We start from the raw sequence: 20,903 nt of genomic DNA on the forward strand, positions 1-20,903 counted from the left end.
TTTGGTTTCAAATATGGGTTCATTTAAAGAAAAGTGTTAAGCATGTAATAGTACAGAAATGTGTGGATACGGCTCAGATTGTGATGATGATACACCTGATGGCTGATGTTGGGATGGCACTGGTCAATTTGATTCAGTTCAGTTGACATTTGGGGGTAGTAACCAGTGACATGCTGGGGACTGATTTAAATGTTCAGGAGCAGATGCTGGTAAAGAGGGTTTTGGGTGTTTTGTGGTGCTCTTGGGCAGAGCTCTGCTTAAATATGCACCATACCCAGTGTGGCCAGGGAGCCACTAACATTCATCTGTTCTGTGGCCCTTCCAGATATTGATGAATGCCGGACCATCCCTGAAGCCTGCCGAGGAGACATGATGTGTGTTAACCAAAATGGCGGCTATTTGTGCATCCCCCGAACAAACCCAGTGTACCGAGGGCCCTACTCGAACCCCTACTCGAACCCCTACTCAGGTCCATACCCAGCAGCTGCCCCACCGCTGTCAGCTCCAAACTACCCCACGATTTCGAGGCCACTCATATGCCGCTTTGGGTACCAGATGGATGAAAGCAACCAATGTGTGGGTGAGTAGCCCAGCATCCTTGGCTTCCTTTCCATTGTGCTCTGCTGAAGGATCATCTTCGTCCAGCAGGTCCACCCAGCTGGGGTGTTAGTTGCCATTTGATGTGCCAGGGAAATGGAGACTTGCTTTCTACATAGTTCTTTTGCTTTTAGCAGCCTGTGTCTCTGGGTACCCTCCCTCCTGGGGAGTAGTTTAGTTTGCTGTCTGTCTTATTGACAGTTCTCCAAAAAACCAATTTGTTTTTTCTTTACTTTCATCTATCTGTCTATCTGTCTATCTATCTATCTATCTATCTATCTATCTATCTATCTATCTATCTATCTATCATCTATCTGTCTATCTATCCATCCATCCATCCATCTATCTATCGATCTATCATCTATCTTTTGATTGCCTCTATCTATCTATTTATCATCTACCTATTTAAAGGCCAAACTCATATTTTCTCTGCTCAATAACAAGCACATCTGGTCAAAATTAGTAAGTGAATCCCGAGGAGAAGATCTAGAAAGGACCAGGACTTTCTCTTCAACACTCCTCACCCTTGAATTGAATGAAAGAAACCAAGCTTCTGAAACAAAAGAAGCCACGAGCGCCAAGGCCACCTGTTCTGGAAAGAAAGTGGGTTCCTTGGGTGGGCACCAATGCTCCTTTGACCAAAGGGAGCTCATGACAAGAGTAGACCTCTGGGAGGAAGGAGACACCATGTGCCTGAGATATGAAGGATGTTGGTGTGACTGGTGCCCAGGTGCACACTGGCGTTCTGTGGCCTGTGTAGCTTCAGCGCAGGGTACCTGGTATCCTCCCTGGACACTTTGGCTGTGATGGGTCCAAAACCTTTGTAACTGTCTCCAGCTTTGGAAGATGGTCTACAGTGTTGATGGCTGCAAACGTTTTTGATCATGCACCCCACCTACATAATCCTGAGCCTACACCCCCACTATATGCATATTTATAAATTACATATGTATCTTGCTATACTGTTATGGTTTGAGGAGTATAAAGCATACATAAGAAATAGAAAATTGTAAAGGGTTGTGATAAAAATAAATGTGAATTGAAGTTCTAATATCTCCTTCCTATACCCCAAGACTTTGGGGGGACCATCAATCTCTTTAGTGAGATTTTTGTTGGTCCCATTTCAGGATTCTGAGGTGCTGAGCTGGGTCAGCTCTTAGAGGGGTTGTATTGGTTGCTTTGTGCTGTCCTCTAAACGTTCACGTTAATGAGTGTGTGTGAGAGAGAGAGATGGCAGGGGGAGCTGAGTGGTGGTCATTTTAGTAGATGAGTGTGCAAAGCAAAGCAGCGTGGGACCCAGGAAAGTCATGGATGCAGCTTTGGTCGAGAAGACAGTAACACGCTTCCTTATAACAAGCAGTTAGAACCGTTGTAATCTGAAGGGAAGTTCAACAATCTTTAACTTCATTTTATAGAAAAGGAACATAGACTCCAACAAGTCAGGCACATTTTCCCCCCACTCAACCCCATGACCTCTCTTATCTGGTGGAAAAGAAATGATTCCAAAAGGAAATGCAGAGAAAGAGAGGTTGGGGGGGTGGTGCTGCCCCTCCAGGATGTCCTGAGGGGCTGGCTAAGCCCACTGGTCACGTGCATGACTTGCAGTGAGGAAGGGGTGTGAGATCACCATGCAGTTGAGGAGGGGCTGTGGCGCAGGCGGCTCCACCTGACGTTTTGGAGGTCTGGCAGGCCCCTTTCCTGGGGCAGCTGGGAACAGCGCAGGGCTCTCTGAAGCGTCTGCCTCCCTCCCCCAGCCCACTTTCCAGGACCCCAGAGCCCTTGGGAATAAGGACATGGCTGGGAAACCGATTCATCTCTTGGTCCCTGTGACGTCATGCAGTTTTACAGCTCCCAACCTGTCACACGGGAGATGCAGAACCTTCATAATAGCCCTTTTGTCAGAAGAATACAATCTGGGAGCCCTGGCGAGGACTGGCATCCCGCCCGTCCATTTCCAAAAAGTTGAGCATTATGCATTCATCCAGCGCGAGTTCTGACTTCCCTTCCCTCCACCCCACCGTTTCCTGATGTACAGGAGGGCCTTCTGGCCGGTGTAAGAGGCGGTTGCCAGGGGAGGGGGCAAAGGACGGGACGGGGAGGGGAGTCTCTCCCAGCCACCCTTCCCTCCAGAACCAGAGCAGAGAGGTGGGCTTGGGAACAGGCAGAAGGGCAGCGGGGCAGCACAGGGGCGGCCGGGATGGAGAGAGACCCGGGGGAAATGACTGAGGGACGCGTAGCTGAGCCCGGAGTCGTCCCTGTGAGCAGGCGGAGAATGTCAGTTTCCCCGAATGTAGGTCTGATCCTGCGCAGGAATTACAGAACAAGCCATGTGTAATCGGGGAGAATCAGTAAACATTGCCGAGACTGATGGTTCCAGGAGCGGAGAGCACCCCCAGAGGGGCCTCCTCCTCCAGATAGGACAGCAGCAGCTCACCTGGTGCTGTGCCCAGGACCTGCGCCCGAATTAGCACCTTAATCCTCCCACAACCCTGTGTGGTGGGACTCTTAACTCCTGGTGTACAGATGAGGACCTGAGGCACAGAGAGGTTAGGAGCCCGTCTGAGGTCACACAGTGAATGGAAGCGAATCAGGGTCTGACCCCTTCCATGCTCTGGAGGAGGAAACAGGCTCAGCGAGGTGAAGGTTAGTTCAAAGCATCTCAGAGAGTCAGTGCTGGAGCCATGATTAAAATCTAGGGCTTTCTCTTGCTTTTTTTGTAATTAAAATTTTTCTTCTGTAAAATTTTGAACTAAGGCAAAAACTAAGACAAAAGGAGGTGATGAGCACTTACCTACTTGCTGCTCAGCTTCAGCGATTGCCAGCCTACGCCCAGTCTTGCTTCTTTACCCTCACACAGTGGAAACATACTCCTTCATCTCCTCTGTTCTTCTGTAAACTGGTAATAGTTCGATTTTAAGACTTGATCCAATTAAAATTGAATGTTTTTGGCAAACTGCTTCATAGGTAACGCCCCTGCCCTCTGGTCCTCTTCGTTTCTTCCCCAGAACCATAAGAACGTCTGCCTTAAAGAAGCAAGCAGATGTTTCACTGTGGCTTCCTTTTCCTGGGCTCCGGAAGCACAGGCAGGGCAGCCGTTTTCCCCCTTGTGTCGGAAGGAGCCGGAGCCCTGTTCCCGCAGGCTGGGCTGGGCCGGGCTCAGCGCCTGGGTCCCCTGTGCCTCTGAGCTGCCTTCTCTACCTTCTACGTGGGGTTCCACCTTGGGTGACTAGACCCCGTTCCTTCTGGAACAAAGTTTGGCCTCAGGGTTTGAGTCCACAAGCCCCTGAATGTAAATCTGGGTCACTCAGGACACCTTCACAGAGCGCGAGCAGTGACCCAAGAAATACAGACCATGAGCCAAGGACGTTTCGTGTCAGCTGGCACCTTGGCTTGGGAATGTGCGGCACCAGGGCGGCCTCCGCGAGGATGGTGGAGCTCATGGCTGGTTAGGATGTGTCTTCTGGATCCTGGCCCCTTGGGAGGCTTGGAGGCCAGCTTCTCAGGGGATGGAGAGACAGAAGGACATGGGTGACCAGCGAGGAGGAAAGGTCTGCGGCAGGGACGTCTTACCTACTTAGGATACAACCAAGACCCAGGCAAAAGGCAAAATCAGACACATTCAAAGGGTTCTGAGCTGGCCCAGAGACACCTCCCGAGCAGGGCGGTGTGGGGTTAGCAGGGGTGGTGCTGAAGGCCGAGGAAGAGAGGTAAGCTGAGCTGAAAGACTAGGGCACCTGGGATTTGAACCCCCATTCAGGACCCTTCCTATCACAGCAGGCACCTCTGACAACAGGATCTTTGGCCAGGGTCGCTGAGTGTGGATGCCACTTGTTTATGGGTGTTTGTCCCCTTCCAGGCTCCACTTCTTACCTCTCTGGGCAGATATTCTTAGTTCTTGCTTTGCTAGTCAACTTGCCTCAACGGCAAATTTAGGTCCTCCACCAATAACTAATGCTCACGAAGTGTTTTGTGGCTGAGAAAGCAACCTTTTTCTAGAGCTGTGCTATACTGCAGGAATTGTTCTGGTCATTTGTGAAATTACAAGCCATGTCTTTATTCTTCCTCCCAGCCTGGGGTTTTCTCATTGATCAAAGTGCCTGAGCAGGCAGAGAGGAACATGTATAGATGCCTTTGGAAGATGGATGGTGTTGGCTGGAGGCTTTCTCTCCAGTTATTTTTCTTGAAAGCCAGCCAGTGTTTATTCAATGTTTACAGAGCACCTCATGGGTGCCAGGCTCTGGCCTAGGCATCGAGGGAGGCAGGGAGTCTGGGCACAGCCACAGAGCTCTCTCTCCAAAGCTTACTGTCAAGGCAGGGAGATTAGACATAAACAAGCTGCTGAAATACCAGCTGGCCTCTGATAGACCCCTGAGATGTATGAAGAGAAGGCAGAGAAGGGAAGGCTGTGTGTGCTGGAGTAGAGAGGGCCAGAGCTAGGAAGTCAGATGGGCCTTGATTCTCACCTGGGTTTGGCCACTCCGTAGCTTTGAGAACTGGGGTCAGCTTCCTCACCTGTGAAATGGGTATAACAATGCATACCTCAAAGGTAATGTGAAAATACCTTGTCCAGTGTCTGCAGAGTGTCACGTGGTAAATATTCATTGGAAAAGATTCTTGGGTCTTGAGATAATAACTCATAGAAGGACTCACAGAGCCTGAAAAGGTATTGAAAGCCTAATTCTTTAAAATCTTTAGAATGACCTCAGCCCGGGCTTGGTACACACCCACCTAGTAGACCTTGCAGGGCCTGGTCCAGTTCAGCCACTTATGAGGCTTCAGTCAGATTCTGCTTCGAGGTGCCAGCAAAGCCTGGGTTCATTTAAATTATGAAACAAAACAAAGGGAAGTCTTCCAGTGTGGCCTTTGTTCCTAGTGGATAAGACAAGGACAAGAGCTTGTAGGAACCTCTCTTAGCCACCAATGAGGCAGGCTCTGGCAGGCTTTCTTTTTGCTGTTTTATACAGGCCTGGACTGTAACTTGAGGTTACCCCTCTCATCCTCAAGATGAGACAGAAGGAAATGCAGAAGCTGAGGCCACTTGGCTTTTTAGCTGCTGAAGGCACTGGGACTAGGCAGGCCCAGGAGGAAATGGGACCCAGCACTGAGGCAGGGTCTCCACACTTGGGTTCGCTCAGACATTCTTGTGAGCTGGGCCTTAGCAAGCTTGTCCACCTGCAGCCCCACAGTGAGGTTGTCCCATGTTGCTTCAGGTCTTTCCCAGCCATTGGCTGGGATGGTGAACAAGCAGGTTAGCCTCTCCAAACCTCAGTCTTTCCTCGTAAATAGGGGTGATGGCACCAACTTCCATTAGGACATTTCGATGAATTCCATGAATTCAGGGAGAATTCAGGGAGAGATGCATGTGAACTGCCTAGCATGAAGGCTGGCTGCCGCTAAGGGCTAATAACAGTGGTTGTAATTATTGTTGCAGTTTGTCAAATTCACCATTCCATTATGAATTTCTCCAAGCCCCTGGTCCTTCTGGTTATTCTGTTATCATTTATCTTTCCCCTGGGAATTAGATTCAACACCACATGCCTTTTAGAGCGTTGAGGGTTGGATTCTTGCCACTTTTTGGTACTAGAGATCTCCCAGGAGACCTCAGCAGAGAGGGGACTCCAGGAAGTTGTCCGTTGTCCAGGGTGGCTCTTCCCAAACCGTGTGCCCCCAAGTCACCTGGGGAAATGCGGATTCTGATTCAACAGGTCTGAGTTTATGAATTTCTCACAAGCTCCCGGGTGATGTCCCATACTTTGATTTGCAAGGCACTAGTCCATCTGTCTATTCTTAGATAGGAGTGCATTAAAGAAATTCCCAGATTGTTGGAATTTGTTAGAAGATGTGTTATTTTTGTTTAAAAACAAAAACCAAAAATAATGTTTCTTAAACCTCAGTTGAGGCAGTGTGCTGTGTGGACAACATGGGAAAGGGACCAGATAGGACATCAGTGAGAACTAAACAGATTTGCTCTTTACTAGCCATGTGACATAAGAAAGTCCTTGTAAGAAGAAGGGTTGGTAGGGTATTAGGGGTCTTCATCTGGGGTCCAGGGGATCCATTTTCAAGGTTTTCTTCCCACTAACTTCTAATGAAGCTTAGCATTATCTTCCATTATGTAAGGCAATAAACCGCAGAACTCTTAGCAGTACCTGTGACAGTATTAAGAAGAGAAACGCAGATATTTATATGCCACATTGCAGCTGTAGCAGATATTCTGAAGTGTTTTGTAGTATTTGACCTATTTTGAAATATCATTCTCATTTATCACTACTTCAAACTTGTAGAAGATATTAGACCTGCCCCCACCAATCTTGCTATTTAGTGCACTGATAAGGAGGCATATATGGTACTGTATCATATATTTGCTTGAAAAGTATTTTGATAACTGCCTTTCAATATAATTGGTTTCTTTTGCAAGCCTATGAATTTAATTTCAAATAATGCAAATAAAAGCATTATTCTGAGAAGGGGTTCATGGGCTTCTTTTGTCTGCAAAACCGTTTCATGGCATGCACACAAAAGGCTTAAATTCCCTGGATGGTATGATATCTCAGGTCTCCTCCAACTCAGCCACGTTCTACTATTCTAAATCTTCCGAGTCCTTTCGAAGACAGTCTGGATTTTCTGTTAACATGCTCTCATCCGGATTGCTCAGTGACGGGTCTGTCCTCCACTTGTGTGTTTCAACCAGCCCACATGCTGAGTGACATCTTCTTCCACTGGCGAGGAAGCCCCTCCCGCCTACAGCTGGAGCCAGCTTTGGGAGTTGGCTCTGGCCTGTGATGAGGTCCAGTGCACTGACTGGCCTGTGTGCCGGGCAGGAACCCACAGCGGGACACACCCAGCTCTTGGTGCCTTTGTGCAGTCGGCACTCCCCCCAGTGCCTTGCATGGCAATTTTCTCAGTGACCTACAAATTTTTCTTGGCTTCACCTTATGTTTCTTGGTCTGGTCCTGTTTCTTTCAATTATGTTCCATTCCGGAATTAGCCAGTTGTGTATGAGAAGCAAGTGGTGTTGCAAGAGAATGGAAGAAATGTAGACTTTCAACAGCTGGATGATTCGGCTCTGCTTTTGATGGTTCTGGGCAAGCTGGGTGCATGCCCGGGTCTCCAGAGCGTACCTGCTGGAGGGCAGGAGGTCAAAGTTACCTGCCGGGGCCAGGACTGAGCAGACCATTTAGTGGGTCGCTTAGCCATATGCTTTAAATTAGTGGGAGATGCATGTTATGGTGCTTTTCAAAGAAGCACGATGCTTCCAAATGTGTCGAAATAGAGGTGGGCAATTGTTCTCTTTTGTCATCAAGGCTAGTTGTAGATTTCTTTTGAAACATCCTTCTGATGGAAGTGGAGTGAGTGCACTGCTGGCAAACTCTAGTACAGAATCGCTTGCATGGATTCTGTACGTACTTGGCAGCTTCTGTTGATGTCCTCCGTGATTCTTACCTGCTTGCGTGGGTGATGTTGGCAGGGCCTCTGTGGCTCCTGCTCGTACCCTGTGTGATGCCAGAAAAAGAGTGATTTAGGAGTTCTTTGTACAGTCAGGAATGGATTGAATGAAATAAGAAGTAAAATTACCATATGAATGCCAAGCATGAGTTTTATGGACAGTGTGTGCGTCAGTGCAACAAAATGGATTACAACAGTACATTAGGATCATATTTAATATTGCTGACAACAGGGTCATGGAAGTACCACCTGATAGGCCCTATAATAGTCCCCTAATAGTTAGGGAAAGAAAGGAGACCTTTATTTTCTCAAAGGACCTGGAAGGAGTGGGTATTTAGGCCAGGGAGCAGTGGGAGATGGTATGATGCCCTGGGAAGAGCAGGGGCTTTTGATTTGGACGCACTGGGGTTTGAATCCCATCCCTGCACTCCTGCACAGTTGCCTGCTTGGGTGGCAGCCCCTCTGAATATCCCATCTGCAAGACAGGCCACAGTGCTTATTGTGAGATTGTTTTGAGGCTTAGCAAAGGATATGCTGAGTGTCCGATAGGCAGGCCTGCACTCCCTGAGCAGCTGCAGCTGTCCCGGGTTAGACACGTGGCAGGTGCCTGTGGGCTGCTTCTCCCAGGTGGGGAGGCTCGGGAAAGAGATTCAAAGGGGAGGGAGAAGACGAGGGACAGCCTCCCAGTGACCCTGCGCCGACCGGCTCCCCTTCTCCACTCTGGGCCTGCTCCCCCAGAGGTCCCCCTGTGAGCTTTCTCTGGGGCCCCTCAGCCTGGGGAATGCCAAGGAGCAGCACATGTACATTGGTTCTCCTCTTCCTCTGGCTGCTGGCTTCTCTGGACACGTGGACACACAGACAGAAAGGCGGACTCCAGGCCATGGCTTCCTGGCAGCCCCCAGGTGTGTGACAGGCCGGTGCTCAAGGGTTCTCATCAGGATGTGGGGCTTGGGGGTTGGGGCAGTGGGCCCTGGTGCGGGGAGGTCCCCTTGGAGGCAGACACTGCACCAGCACCCGCTGCATCCGGCAGAGTGAGCTTCAGTAAGTGATTGTCCAACACATGAATGAATGGGAAGGAGGGGCTGAGCACTGGGAACCCAGGCGGGCGAGAGGGGCCCTGCGTACATTTCCCCGCTCAGGGCTCTCATCGCTTACTCAAAGCACACCCCGGCGCCTAAGGCTTCTGTTTGTCTTGGAGGCAGAGAAGCATGCTTGGGGAAGGGTCCCAGGGCCATCTCCTTGGGGGCTGGCAGGGAAAGGACATTCACAGGATTCCTTCCCTCCAGAGGGCCACAGACATCAGACTGGATGTCAAGGGCTGACCTTCCATTCCCCTCCAGCTTCTCGGAGCCGGGCCAGAGGGGAGATGGGGACAGCCAGTGCCGGGCCTGCGCCGGGCAGCCAGCCTGCACTGACTCCAGGGGACGGTGGGCGGGTTGGGGCTGGAGCAGCAGTGAGACTTGAGGGCCCTCTCAGGGCCGTCTCACTCTCTTTCAAACTAAAACATGTGCAGAACCCCAGCCAGAGTTGATTTATGAGCTTCACATTTCACAGGTCTTAACACATCCCCCAGGAATCAATGAGGTCAGACAGAACAGACTTTGCATCCGGAATCAGTATGAAATTGGCATCTTCAGCAGTTCCCATGGGAAGCAGAGGATAATAATTTGAGGGAGATTATATTAAACAATGCAAAGACCCCAAAAACCTGAACTCTGCTTCGTTCCCATGGGGGAGAAAGACAGGTCATCTCTCTTCTGCATCTAAGCTGGGTGAGGGTCCCCCATCTCTGCAGGGACCACTGTGACCAAAATGAAGCATGATAGGACAGGGCCACAGAGGAAGTGATGAACTCAGAGCAAACTTAGCAGTGACCACTGCATCCCTTACTGTGTCCTCTGGCACCCTCTCCATAGCTGTGATAAACAGACATTTGTGATTATTTATTTAACATCTCTCCACCCAGCAAGAACTTTCTGTCTTGACCACCATTGTATTTTTAAGCACCTGTTAAGTATTTGTTGAACAAGCAGAAATGCTACACACAGTGAATTGTATGTATAGGATTCAAATGAACGAGAGAAATTGATTATATCTCAGTTATCCAAATAGGTTAATTTATGATCGCGAGTGGCTTTATTAATTCATTTTATCTGTGTGTCAGTCTGTGCTGTGCACACAGAGGCAAACCCGGCATTGGCGCTGCCCCGGGAAGCTCACAAGCTCTTGCCAGGGGTTAGGGTGGGATGACAGGAAGTAGGGACCCCAACATGTACATCATTATATTGGAGATATTCGTGGAGCGGTTGTCTGTGTCAGACCTGCCAAGGGCTAGGTGGGGGCGGGGGTGGGGGCAGTGGTCTGAAGATGAGTAAGACTTGGGCCCTGCCCTCCCTGCAGCTGAGCGGACGTGAGTGGGGGTTGGGGAGGATGGATGCGCAGAACTCCTCAGGATCTCTACCTGAGCGGAGGGTGAGAGGTGACCAGGTGCTGCAGGAGAGCCCGCGGAGGGTAGGGATTCTGGCCTGGGAATGGATATGATGGCTTTTAAGAGAGTCTTTGGAGGACTAAACAGGAATGAGAAAAGGCATTCTGGGTTGATGAAACAGGGTAGGCAATGTTTTGGGGCACATTGAGGAATAGCGGTGGGGGCAGCCTTGGTCACAGCCCACCAGTCACCTGCTCATTCGCGATGCCTAGTGTGTGGCTGCGGCATGGACGTGGTGTGGGGGTGGGACAGGCATGGAGTGAGAGATGAGGCCAAGAAAGTCGGCAGGAGCTAGACTGTGCGGGCCTTCCAAGCCATGCCGGTGGCTCGGGCTTCATTCTGTGAACACTGGCGTTTGGGCAGGGGATGGTATGTTGACATCTGTTTGAGGAAGCCTCCTGGTTTAGAGGCCCAGTGGACTGGGGTCTTGGTCTAATCTTTGCCCAGCAGCGAGCTCAGTGGATGTTGTGGCCCAAGTCCCTTCTCTTTCTGGGCCCCATTTCCCATCTATATGAGAGGACCTGGACCATAATCTCTAAGGCTCTCTGGAGCCCTGACCACTCAGGACGTGAAAATGCTCATGACAACTAGGTGAAGGGTGGCTTCTGGAGGCAGGTAGAGTCTGAATATAGTATCTCTTCACTTGGAACAGTGATTTTATACTGAGTCTAAGTCCTGGGGGCTAATTCCTGGGCCATCTCATAATGGTATCATCTTCGGATTCTCGGAGATCCTTATTCTGGTTAGATCCTTCCTTTGCTTGAGGCAGAGATGAGCCCCTTTACCAGGCCCTCCAGGAAAGGGGCATTAGGGGTGGTGATGAAATCGCTTCTGACTGTGATGACGGCACACAGCCTGTGAGAAGCTCGGCAATGCCTTTACTAACACCTGGGGAGAGTTGCAAGCAGCTGGAGTGGAACACAAGCTCCTTATGAAGTCAAGAATCCTTAGACTGTCAGTAGGGAAGAAACACAACTGTTCCACAATCAGGCCTTTCTGGGAGATCCCCCACCCCAAGCCTCCTAAACAGACCCTTTTGAAGGGATCATCTCACTCTTACTTAGCTCCAGAGAGCAGATGCTGGCGAGGGACCAGGTGGCACTGGCCTGTGGTCTGTTGGCATCTCACTGTGAGATGCTGGATCCTGTGCTTACAAACCCTTAATCGACTCCCTTAAATTAGTAATTCCCACTTGAACACTGCCTCTCACTTTCACAAATGCTTTCTCATCCACTAGCTCACTGAATTCTCCAGTGGCCTGTAGGCAGGCTCAACATTGTTTTCCCCATTTTAGAGAATATTTCAAAGGGCTTCATGCCTGTCTCAACATCCTGCAGTTCCACGTGAGAGGGACCACTGAGTGTTGGCTTGCTGACTTTCAGACCCCACTCTGCCCATCAGATGCCCACATACTCTTTGCTGTTTCAAGTTGCACTGGCCTCCTTTCTCTTCCTCAAACATAATGGGCTCCTCCCTACCTCAGGGCCTTTGTACTTGCTGTTGACTTGGTTTGGACCTTTCTTCCAGCTCATCACATTGCTGGCTCATTCTCCTCTTTCAGCCTTCTGCTCAGTTTAGATGTCACCTTCTTAAAGAGGGACCACCTGTGATGTCCTGACTGCCCACCCAGAGTAACCGCGCAGGCACTCTCCATCACAGCCCTCACCATTGTTACCCATCACAAATTTGAGCATGCACAAAACTGTTTGGAAGACTTCCAACACAGATTGCTGGGTCCCACCCCACAATTCAGTAGGTTTGCGGTGGGGCCTGAGCTTTCAAGTAATGCTCATGATTCTGGGCTGGAAACCCTACTTTGAGAACCTGTGACTGACACCTATCTTTTAATTAATTGATTAATTTTTATTGAGGTATAATTGACATATAACATTGTATTCATTGCAGGTGTACATAATAATTTGATATTTGTATATATTGATTGTATCACCATGCTAAATGCAGTTAACACCCATCACCTCGCATAGTTACAAATTCCTTTACCTTGTGATGAGAACTTTCAAGATCTACTCTCTTTGCAACTTTCGAACATGTAATACAGTGTTATTCACTGCAGACACCATGTTGTATATTACATCTCCATGACCTATTTGTTTTGTGACTGGAATTTTGAACCTTTTCACTCCCTTCATCTGTTTCATCAACCCTCCACCCCTCTGGCAACTAGGAACCAATTTACTAGTCCAGTCTGTTTTCTGTATCTATGAGCTTGTTATTACTATTATGTTTTTGATGCCACATATAAGTGAGATCATATAGTACTTGTTTTTCTCTCCCTGACTTACTTCATTTAGTATAATGCCCTCAAATTCCATCTATGTTGACATAGGGAAGATTTCCTTTTTCATGGCTGAGTAATATTCCATTGTATACATACATATATATATACCACCTCTTCTTCACCCATTTATCTGTGATGGACATTTAGGTTGTTTCTATGTCTTGTCCGTATTTACTTGTTTATTGTCTGTCCCACCTCTTTTCTTGTTTCCAAGGTATCCCTACTGCCTGGCCCATCACTGGTATTGATAAGCATTTGTTAAATGAGTATTGACTGGACACACAGCCAGGACCCCTTACATTGTAATCGTCCCTCACCTAAGAATGGAAGGCCAAACATTGACAGAAACCCTGGGAGTTATTTGGTCTGATCTCTCCTCACCTTAAGTTACCTTTTCTTTGACTTTTCCACACTGGGAACTTTCTCAAGGGTCAATATTAATTTTGTGTATAGATTGAATGAATGATTTTCATAAATTCCTTGTGAATGAATTGGACTGTCTGGGTTCAAGGAGGGATGTCAGAAATTCAGCTAAACCACAGGACATCCGTCCAAGTGTGGACCCTGCGTCTGCCCCACCTCCGTACTGTGCTTAAACCTTGACACTCACCTCACCTCTCAGCAGATGGGGAATTGCCTGCACGCCCTCCCCCTTCTCCCCTGGGACAAGTTACAGGAGAGCTGGCTGCCATTGGGAGGGTGGGGGGTGCAGACTGTGACTGCGGCTCAGGGTTTTCCTTTGCGAGGAGCCTACTGGCACAGAGGAAAGAAGCCTTGATCTTGGGTTTATCAGCACCATGTTCTAACAAACTGCATCCCAGCCCAGACACCACAGCTGTAAACCTCTTGGGAACTTTCTGAGTAAGTGAATTAAATTTTATGACTGACTTGCACAGACCACTTCTCATAATTCCCAAAGTGGTACTTTCAGAACCTTCAAGTGTCTGAGGCCTCTTTTTACCCCTCGATTTCAAAAGAACCAAGCAGAGATTTTGCCAGACTGGAGTTGAGTTTTCACTGTAAAATTTGATCTTCCCTGGCAAAGAGGAGTTGCAGATGAGATCCGAGGGATTATAGATCCCCTGAAGCTGGGGAAAGTAACGATGGTGGGCTTGGGCGAGCTGGTCCAGAAATGGAGTGTGTGTGTATGTGCTGGGGGGTGGGTGGTGCAGACCACCACCTGGCTGCCCTTCCCTAAGTGTTGTGGGAACAATAATTCTGCCCAAGGGAGTCAAGGAGGTCTACACAGAGAAGGGACTTTTATAGCTGAGTTAGGAAATCTGGCGACAAGGGATAAGATGTGATTTGCAGAGCTGGGATGAAGCCCAAAGGTTCTGGATTCCGAGTCCAAGAACCAGAGTTGTGCCATGGAAAGAGCCTGGGTTTGGAAGCTGAGTGGCTTCGGGCAGGTCTCCTCTTCTTGGTGAGCCTCACCCTCTCTAAGGGGAGGGTGATCTTCAAGGTTAGTTGAGATGCTCACTCACTGAGTAGTACTGGGGTAACAAGTGACCCGCATGGGGTCTCACATTGGTGATTTTGGGATCTCTGATTCTGTTGCCTATATTAACTTTTATATTCTAACCTGTTTGGTCAGGCTAGTGTTTGTCAGGATAAGATGAGTCAGGGCATCAAACAGAACTATCTTTTTAAAACGGGCTCATGGCATAGGCCTCAGCAACTTCGACTAGAGTCTGTTTCCATAAGGATTTGCCGCCAACCCAGCTGCATGGACATGCCAAGCTTCATCTCTCTGTTCCAACCACGTTCAGTCTCCCTTAAGAGTCGTAAATGGAATAAATGTGGCTGCCGGCATTATGTCCTGAAGTTGACAACAAAAACAGAAAGCAGGCAGGCGACCCTGATACTTTGGCAGGCAGACAAGCCACAAAAGGGTTAATAAAACAGAAAGCGACTAAGACAACCGGAGATAGTGCAACCTGCCTTTGCCTTCTCTGGAGGAGGGGAGGCTTGCCAACTCTGCATTCCAGAGCAGCCTACTGACCATGAAAAAGAGCATGTGGGGTCCTAGAATCAAGTGCAGTGAGCCGCACACACAGTATAGGGTCTCATCAACAAGAACCCTGTGACCAGACAGGGGAGGGAGAAGGGTGAGGCTGTCCGCTTCCCTCAGGGAAGGCTGGGTGGCACTCTCCAGTGTGGGAGCTGCTCAGGTCCAGGGGGTATGGGCATCCTTGGCTGCCATAACATGGACCAGAGACCCCGTGGCTCAAACAACACACTTTTGTTTTCTCACAGTTCTGGAGGCTGGAAGTCTGAAATCAAGGTGTGGGCAGCGTCAGATCCTTCAGAGGGCTGCAAGGGAGGGGCTGTTCGAGGCTTCTCTCCTTGCCTTGTGGAAGGCTGTCTTCACATCATCTTCCCACTGTGTGTATCTCTGTGTCCAAATTTCCCCTTCTTATGGGGATACTAGTCATGCTGCATTAAGCCCCACCCTGATAACCTCTTCATAACTTAATTACCTTTGTGCCAATCCAGTCTCCAAAGATAGTCACATTCTGGGGAACTAGGGGTTAGGACTTGAACACATGAATTTTGAGGGACACAATTTGACTTTAGCATATGAATTTTTGAGGGGACACAGTTCAGCCCATAACACAGGACACAGCCCTGTTCCTCCCCTGGGCACCCTTCTGAGATCAGAGTCCATGATGCCATTCATTTTTCTTCGCCCGAACATGATTTCTTCTGGGAGGCCTCCTTAGAGCTTTACCACACCATCCCAAACCCACTGGGATTCCCTTCTCATCCCACTTTGAATTCCCAAAACCTTGGCTAGTACCTCTATTGGAGTACGTATCATTATCTACTTTAGACTTAATTAGACATGTGTCTGTGCTCCTTGTGTGTTAGAACCTCATGTCCGAGGCATCTCCGTATCTCTTCCCTCCTGTCTTGCCTGGAGACTGAGTTGGATAATGTTTGTTGGCTTGTTAATGGGTCAGCAGTCCAAGAAGGTTGGGTAATAAGTGCTGGATAAACAGGAAGATGCGGCTGTTAATAAAACAGCAACAGCTCATGACTTTCCTTAGTCTTTGCTCTCATTGACAAAGTCGAGCTCCTGGATTTATAAAGAACCTCTTTCCACCCGTCTATCCTTGTTTGAGCACAATGAGTTGCTGGAAGAATCTGCAAACTGGGTGCTCAGCATTCCTAAACCCCCAGAGTTCAAGGAGAATGACTCCTCTGGCTGGTCTTGAAGAAACTCTTCAATCATTTCTTGAATAATGGCATTCTTTTTTGGCCTAGATTTATGGATACTCCCCCCTCTGCCCCTAGTCCCGTGACCTTCTGTCCCCTTGTTTCTTGGCTGAAAGTCTGGGTCTGCTGTCGAGAGCAAAATAAGTTTCAGCAGAGAGAGGGGTCCTTCCCACGAATCCAGAGCCACCCACCCAGAAAGCCTGACTGTGCAGAAACAGCTGGGTTTTGGCAGGCTGAGTTTGGAAAACAGTGCTAATAATTTAAAAGCATTTTGTTCCAGAATGGTGTATAGAGGGTGAAGTATGTACTGTCAGATAAGGCAGGTCACCTATTTTGTTCAGAGAAGACTCTTTTGAGGTTTGCTCTGAAACATGTTCCCTTACTTTCCAGTTTTACTTTCCTTGGGTAAAGTTTCCCAACTGGCACCTGTAAGATCGGTATCTGAGGTTTGGTCTTTTCAGCCCTTGGGATGGGATGGTTGGCGGGGGCTTGGGATACCTGAGTCCTTGGACCAACTGCTTTTTCTCTTTCCATTGTGCCTTACACACTTCTAGAATTTTCTGTGTGTCTTGACATGGAAAAGGTTGGGAAGGACTTCTTTAAGATTGATATGTTCTGCCGAGATTTCTAGGAACACGGAGCAGGTTTCTCAATATTTACCTTTTCAGATGAAACACATTCATTTATTACTCTTGGTGTTCTGGCTTTTGACATAGTGAATGCCCACATCAGAACTCTGTGGTTCAGTAAAGCTGTAGGGCAATTTGATTACACTTAGACTTTAATCATTAGGATTCTTGCGGTTGTAAGTAACAGAGACCCAGCTCAAAGTGGCCTAAGCAAAAAAATGAGAACAACAGCAACAATAACCATAATACACACACACAAACACCACGTGCCCACATAATTACTTTTTTTGTAACTGAGAAATCCACAAGCAGAATTAGCCTTTGACGTGGCTGGATCCAAGAGCTCAGATGGTGTCATGTGGACTTATTTTTCACTCTCCCCATCTCCTGTTTCCAATACAAAGGCTTCTTCCCCCTCAGGACAGGCTCTCTCAAGAGGCAGCTGGGCAGCTGCAGGCTTTTCTCTGATGCTTCTCTCCCACCAGAGAGAATGCCTCAATCTCCAGAACTCTGGCAAAAAGACGTAGTCGGCTCTGGTAGGCAGCTTGGGTCCATGCTCATCACCGAGCTCAACAGTGTGTCCGCAACACGTCGGGCTTTGATTCACCATGCCTACCTCACAGGTCCAGCCCTGGGGCCAATAGTGGGTGTACAGCTACCTGGAAATATGCACTGAAAGAGGGAAAGGTAGTTCCTCAAGGGAAAATTGGGGTGCTCTTACCACATGAAGGGAGTTTGGGTGTTAAGTGGTCAAGAGGCAAGAACTATACCTGGGATAGTGAGTGGGCAAGAACTTCCACGTGGAAGAAACACAAGGACCGTAATTTGGTCCTGAGCCAACGGTGACAGGTAACAGAGGAGACACTCACCAGCTTCTCAAAGTGGACCAGAATCATGCTAGGAGTATAGCGCTGAGGTATCAGAAATAGACTAGAGTTTTCCCTGCAAGTGTTTAACGGAGAGGCAGCCACAGAAAGACCTCAGGACTAGGGCCAGGATATCGGAGTCTGACCCCAGCTCTGCCCCTCACTAGCTGTGTGATGATGGACAAGTGACTTAAACTCTCTGCAGCTTACTTTTCTCTTCTGTAAGATGGGGATACCAATTCCTGTCCTGCCGACCTCACAGGATTATTAATGATGTAGTATAGCCTCTAGTCCCTGTAAAATCTGGAGGATTCATTGTTTCTAGAGCATTTTGAAAAAATTGCTCAATTATATTTATCAGAATGTATTGTAGCTGTTGTCAGTCTGTCTCAGTAAACTGAGCTGAACTGTGGAAAGGACTTATGCAGTATTTGATATATACACAAAATTTTCTGTAACATGTAAGCCAGAAGCTTATTAACTGTGCATATGAGAGAACCCACCTCCCAGCCTTTAGAAGCTATGGGCTACTCCACCATCATACCATGTATCTCCTTCCAAGGTCTTCTGAGACTTGCTTATTTCATTTGATGTTGTTTCTAAGATTCCCATCCATGTTGTAGCTGCAGTTTATGTTTTGCTTTTGTATGCTTTTTCACTGTGAAACTTTACCACAATCTATTGATTAATTCTCTTGCCAAACACACCTTTGGGTTGTTTTTATTTTTTTGTTATTACAAAGAATGATGCTATGAATAGTCTTCTGGATCCCAAAGAGCTGTGCTATAAGGTATTGAAGTTTCATCTTTACAAAATAATGCTTTATTGCTTCCCAAAAATTGTTATACTAATTTATAAACTAATGGTAGCAATTCAGAGTTTCCAATCTCACCAATATTTGGTATTGACAGACTTCTTAACTTCTGCCAGTCTAGTAGTTATAAAATGTTTTTTCACTCATATTCTGCATTTCCCGGATTATTAATGAGGTTAATTATGTTTTAATATATGTATTGGCCATTTGTGTCTCCTCTTTGTGAAATTATCTGATCATATGTTTTGCCCATTTTTCTATTGGATTTTCTTTCCTTTTTGTGCTTGTGATTTATATGAATTGCTTATGTATCTAAATACTAGTTGTATGGGTTGCAAATTATCTTCTCCCAATTTGTGGCTTATCTTCTCAGTTTCTTAATGGTATTTTTTGAGCAGCGGACATTCCCAATTACTTTTTGTAGTTGAATTTATTAATCTTTTCTTCTGTAGTTTGTGTGCGGGCTTGTTTGAGAAATCCTTCCCTACCCTAAGATCATAAATATGTTTTCATTTAAAAGTTTTAAGGCTTTGCCTTTCAAATACAAATCTTGAATCCATTTGGAATTTATTTGTGTATATTAATGTGTATTTAAATGAAACAAATGCAGTTTCATTTCTTTTTGTGTGGACAATGACCATTTACCTCAACATATTTTATTGAATAGTTGCTCCTTTCCCCATTGCTCTGTAATGCTTCCCATTTTACCTGTCAATGGCCTGTACTGAATCTTTCTGTTCTCTCTTTCTTTTCTTTCTTTCTCTCTCTTTTCTTTTCTATTGTCAATTTGTATACCAATACCACTAAATGTAAATTATTATAGCTTTATAATGAGTCTTTTTTTATTTAATAAGACAGGTTCCTCTACTTTCTTCTTCAAGAATGTCTTGGCTATTCTTGGTCCAACTGCCTTAAAAAAAAAAACCCCTGTTGATATTTTGGTTGTAATTCAGTGAGTCTTTAGATAAATTTGAAGAGAACCAACATCTTTATTTTATTGAGTCTTTATTTCCTTGAACATATAATCTCTTCCCTTTTTAAGATCTTTAATAACTTTCAATAAGGTTCTATAATTTTCTCTAAACAAGTCTTGCACATATTTGTATATATTTGTTCCTAGTACCTTTATATTTTTCTATTGCTATATTAATGGTATCTTTTAAAATATTTAGTGTTTCTTTTGCTGTTACTGTATAGAAATGCAATTTATTTTTTCATATTAATCTTATATCCCGATGGCTTGTAAAATTTTTTTTGTTCCCAATTTTTTGTAGAATCTTTTGGGTTATTCTGATAATTATCCTATCTGTGAACTGTGAGCTTTGTTTTTCTCTTGCTTTTTTCTCTTTTGTTTATCTTTCATGTTTTACTGCACTGACTGGTACCTTTAGAATAATGTTGAATATATGTTGTGACAATGGGCATCCTTATCTTTTTCCTGATAGTAAGAGGACTAATGTTTCCTCATTAAAAATGTTTTGCTGAGTTTTCTCTCTTTATAAATAAATCATTAATGAGTGTTGAATTTTGTCAAATGCATTTTCTACAACTATTGAAATAATTATATACTTAAAAACATCTAACTGTGCGGGGATTGCATTGACAGATTTCCTTATTATGCTGCCTTCCATTCATTCCCAGGATAACCAACTTAGTTGTGACGTAGTATGATTTGTTTATACTGTTGGATCTGTTTGGCTAACATTTTGTTTACAGTTTTTTCAATCAATGTCTATGTATTAAAATGACCTATAACATTTCTTTTTAAGAATAATTCTTGTTGGATTGGTGTTAACATATTAACTGGATAGAATGAGATATTTTTCCTTTTTTTATTCTCTGGAAGGCTAGAACAATTTATTCATGGGAAGTTAATTGGAATTCCCTATAAAACCACTGGGGTCTGGTGGGCTTTTGTTTCTTTTGGTGTGTCTGTGGGAGACTTTAGCTGCTTATATAATTTCTTTAACAGTTGTGTGACTGTTTAGATTTCTTACTTGTTTTTAGATCAGTTGTGCAAAGTAATCCTAATATTGTTGTGCTCTTTTAAGAAAATGCTGAAGTTATATTCATTTAATTAGTCATTTTCAAAAATCCAATTTTGGGCTTTGTTGATCTCCTCTATTTCTTTTTTTGCTTCTTACTTTTTATTTTATTACTTTCTGTTATCTTTATTATCATCTTCTTTCTAATTTTTTGGATTTCTTTATTTCTTAAGATGGATGCTTAGCTCATTGATTTGAAGCCTTTCTTCTTTCCTAATATTGGCATTTAAGACTATATATTTCTCTGTGTGTCCTTTGATTTTGGATATGTAGTGTTTTCATTGCCATCAAGTTATAAGAATTTTCTATTTTGTTGTGTTTATCTCTTATAATAAACATGATTAATTTAGAGATGAGTTTTAAAATTTTACATATTTATTGGAGTTTATCTTTTTGTTACTGATTTCTACTTAATTGCATTGTCATCAGGGAATATGATCTGCATGACACTGAATCTGTGAAATTTATTTGAAACATAACTTACTCGCTTCAGTATCTAT

The 20,903-nt window shown here is 45.9% G+C and overlaps 1 protein-coding gene across 3 annotated transcripts in view; it reads left to right on the forward strand.

The window, feature by feature from the left end:
* Positions 1-20,903, forward strand: part of FBLN5 (fibulin 5) — a 75,162-nt gene that overhangs the window by 8,520 nt on the left and 45,739 nt on the right. For all 3 annotated transcript variants that reach the window (XM_017657186.3, XM_017657187.3, XM_036991778.2), the window contains one exon: positions 326-580. In XM_017657186.3, the coding sequence (XP_017512675.1) occupies positions 326-580 (255 nt within the window). The remainder of the gene's footprint in view (positions 1-325; positions 581-20,903) is intronic.

This window comes from Manis javanica, chromosome 8 (assembly GCF_040802235.1).
Source record: "Manis javanica isolate MJ-LG chromosome 8, MJ_LKY, whole genome shotgun sequence".
Taxonomy (NCBI): Eukaryota; Metazoa; Chordata; class Mammalia; order Pholidota; family Manidae; genus Manis; species Manis javanica.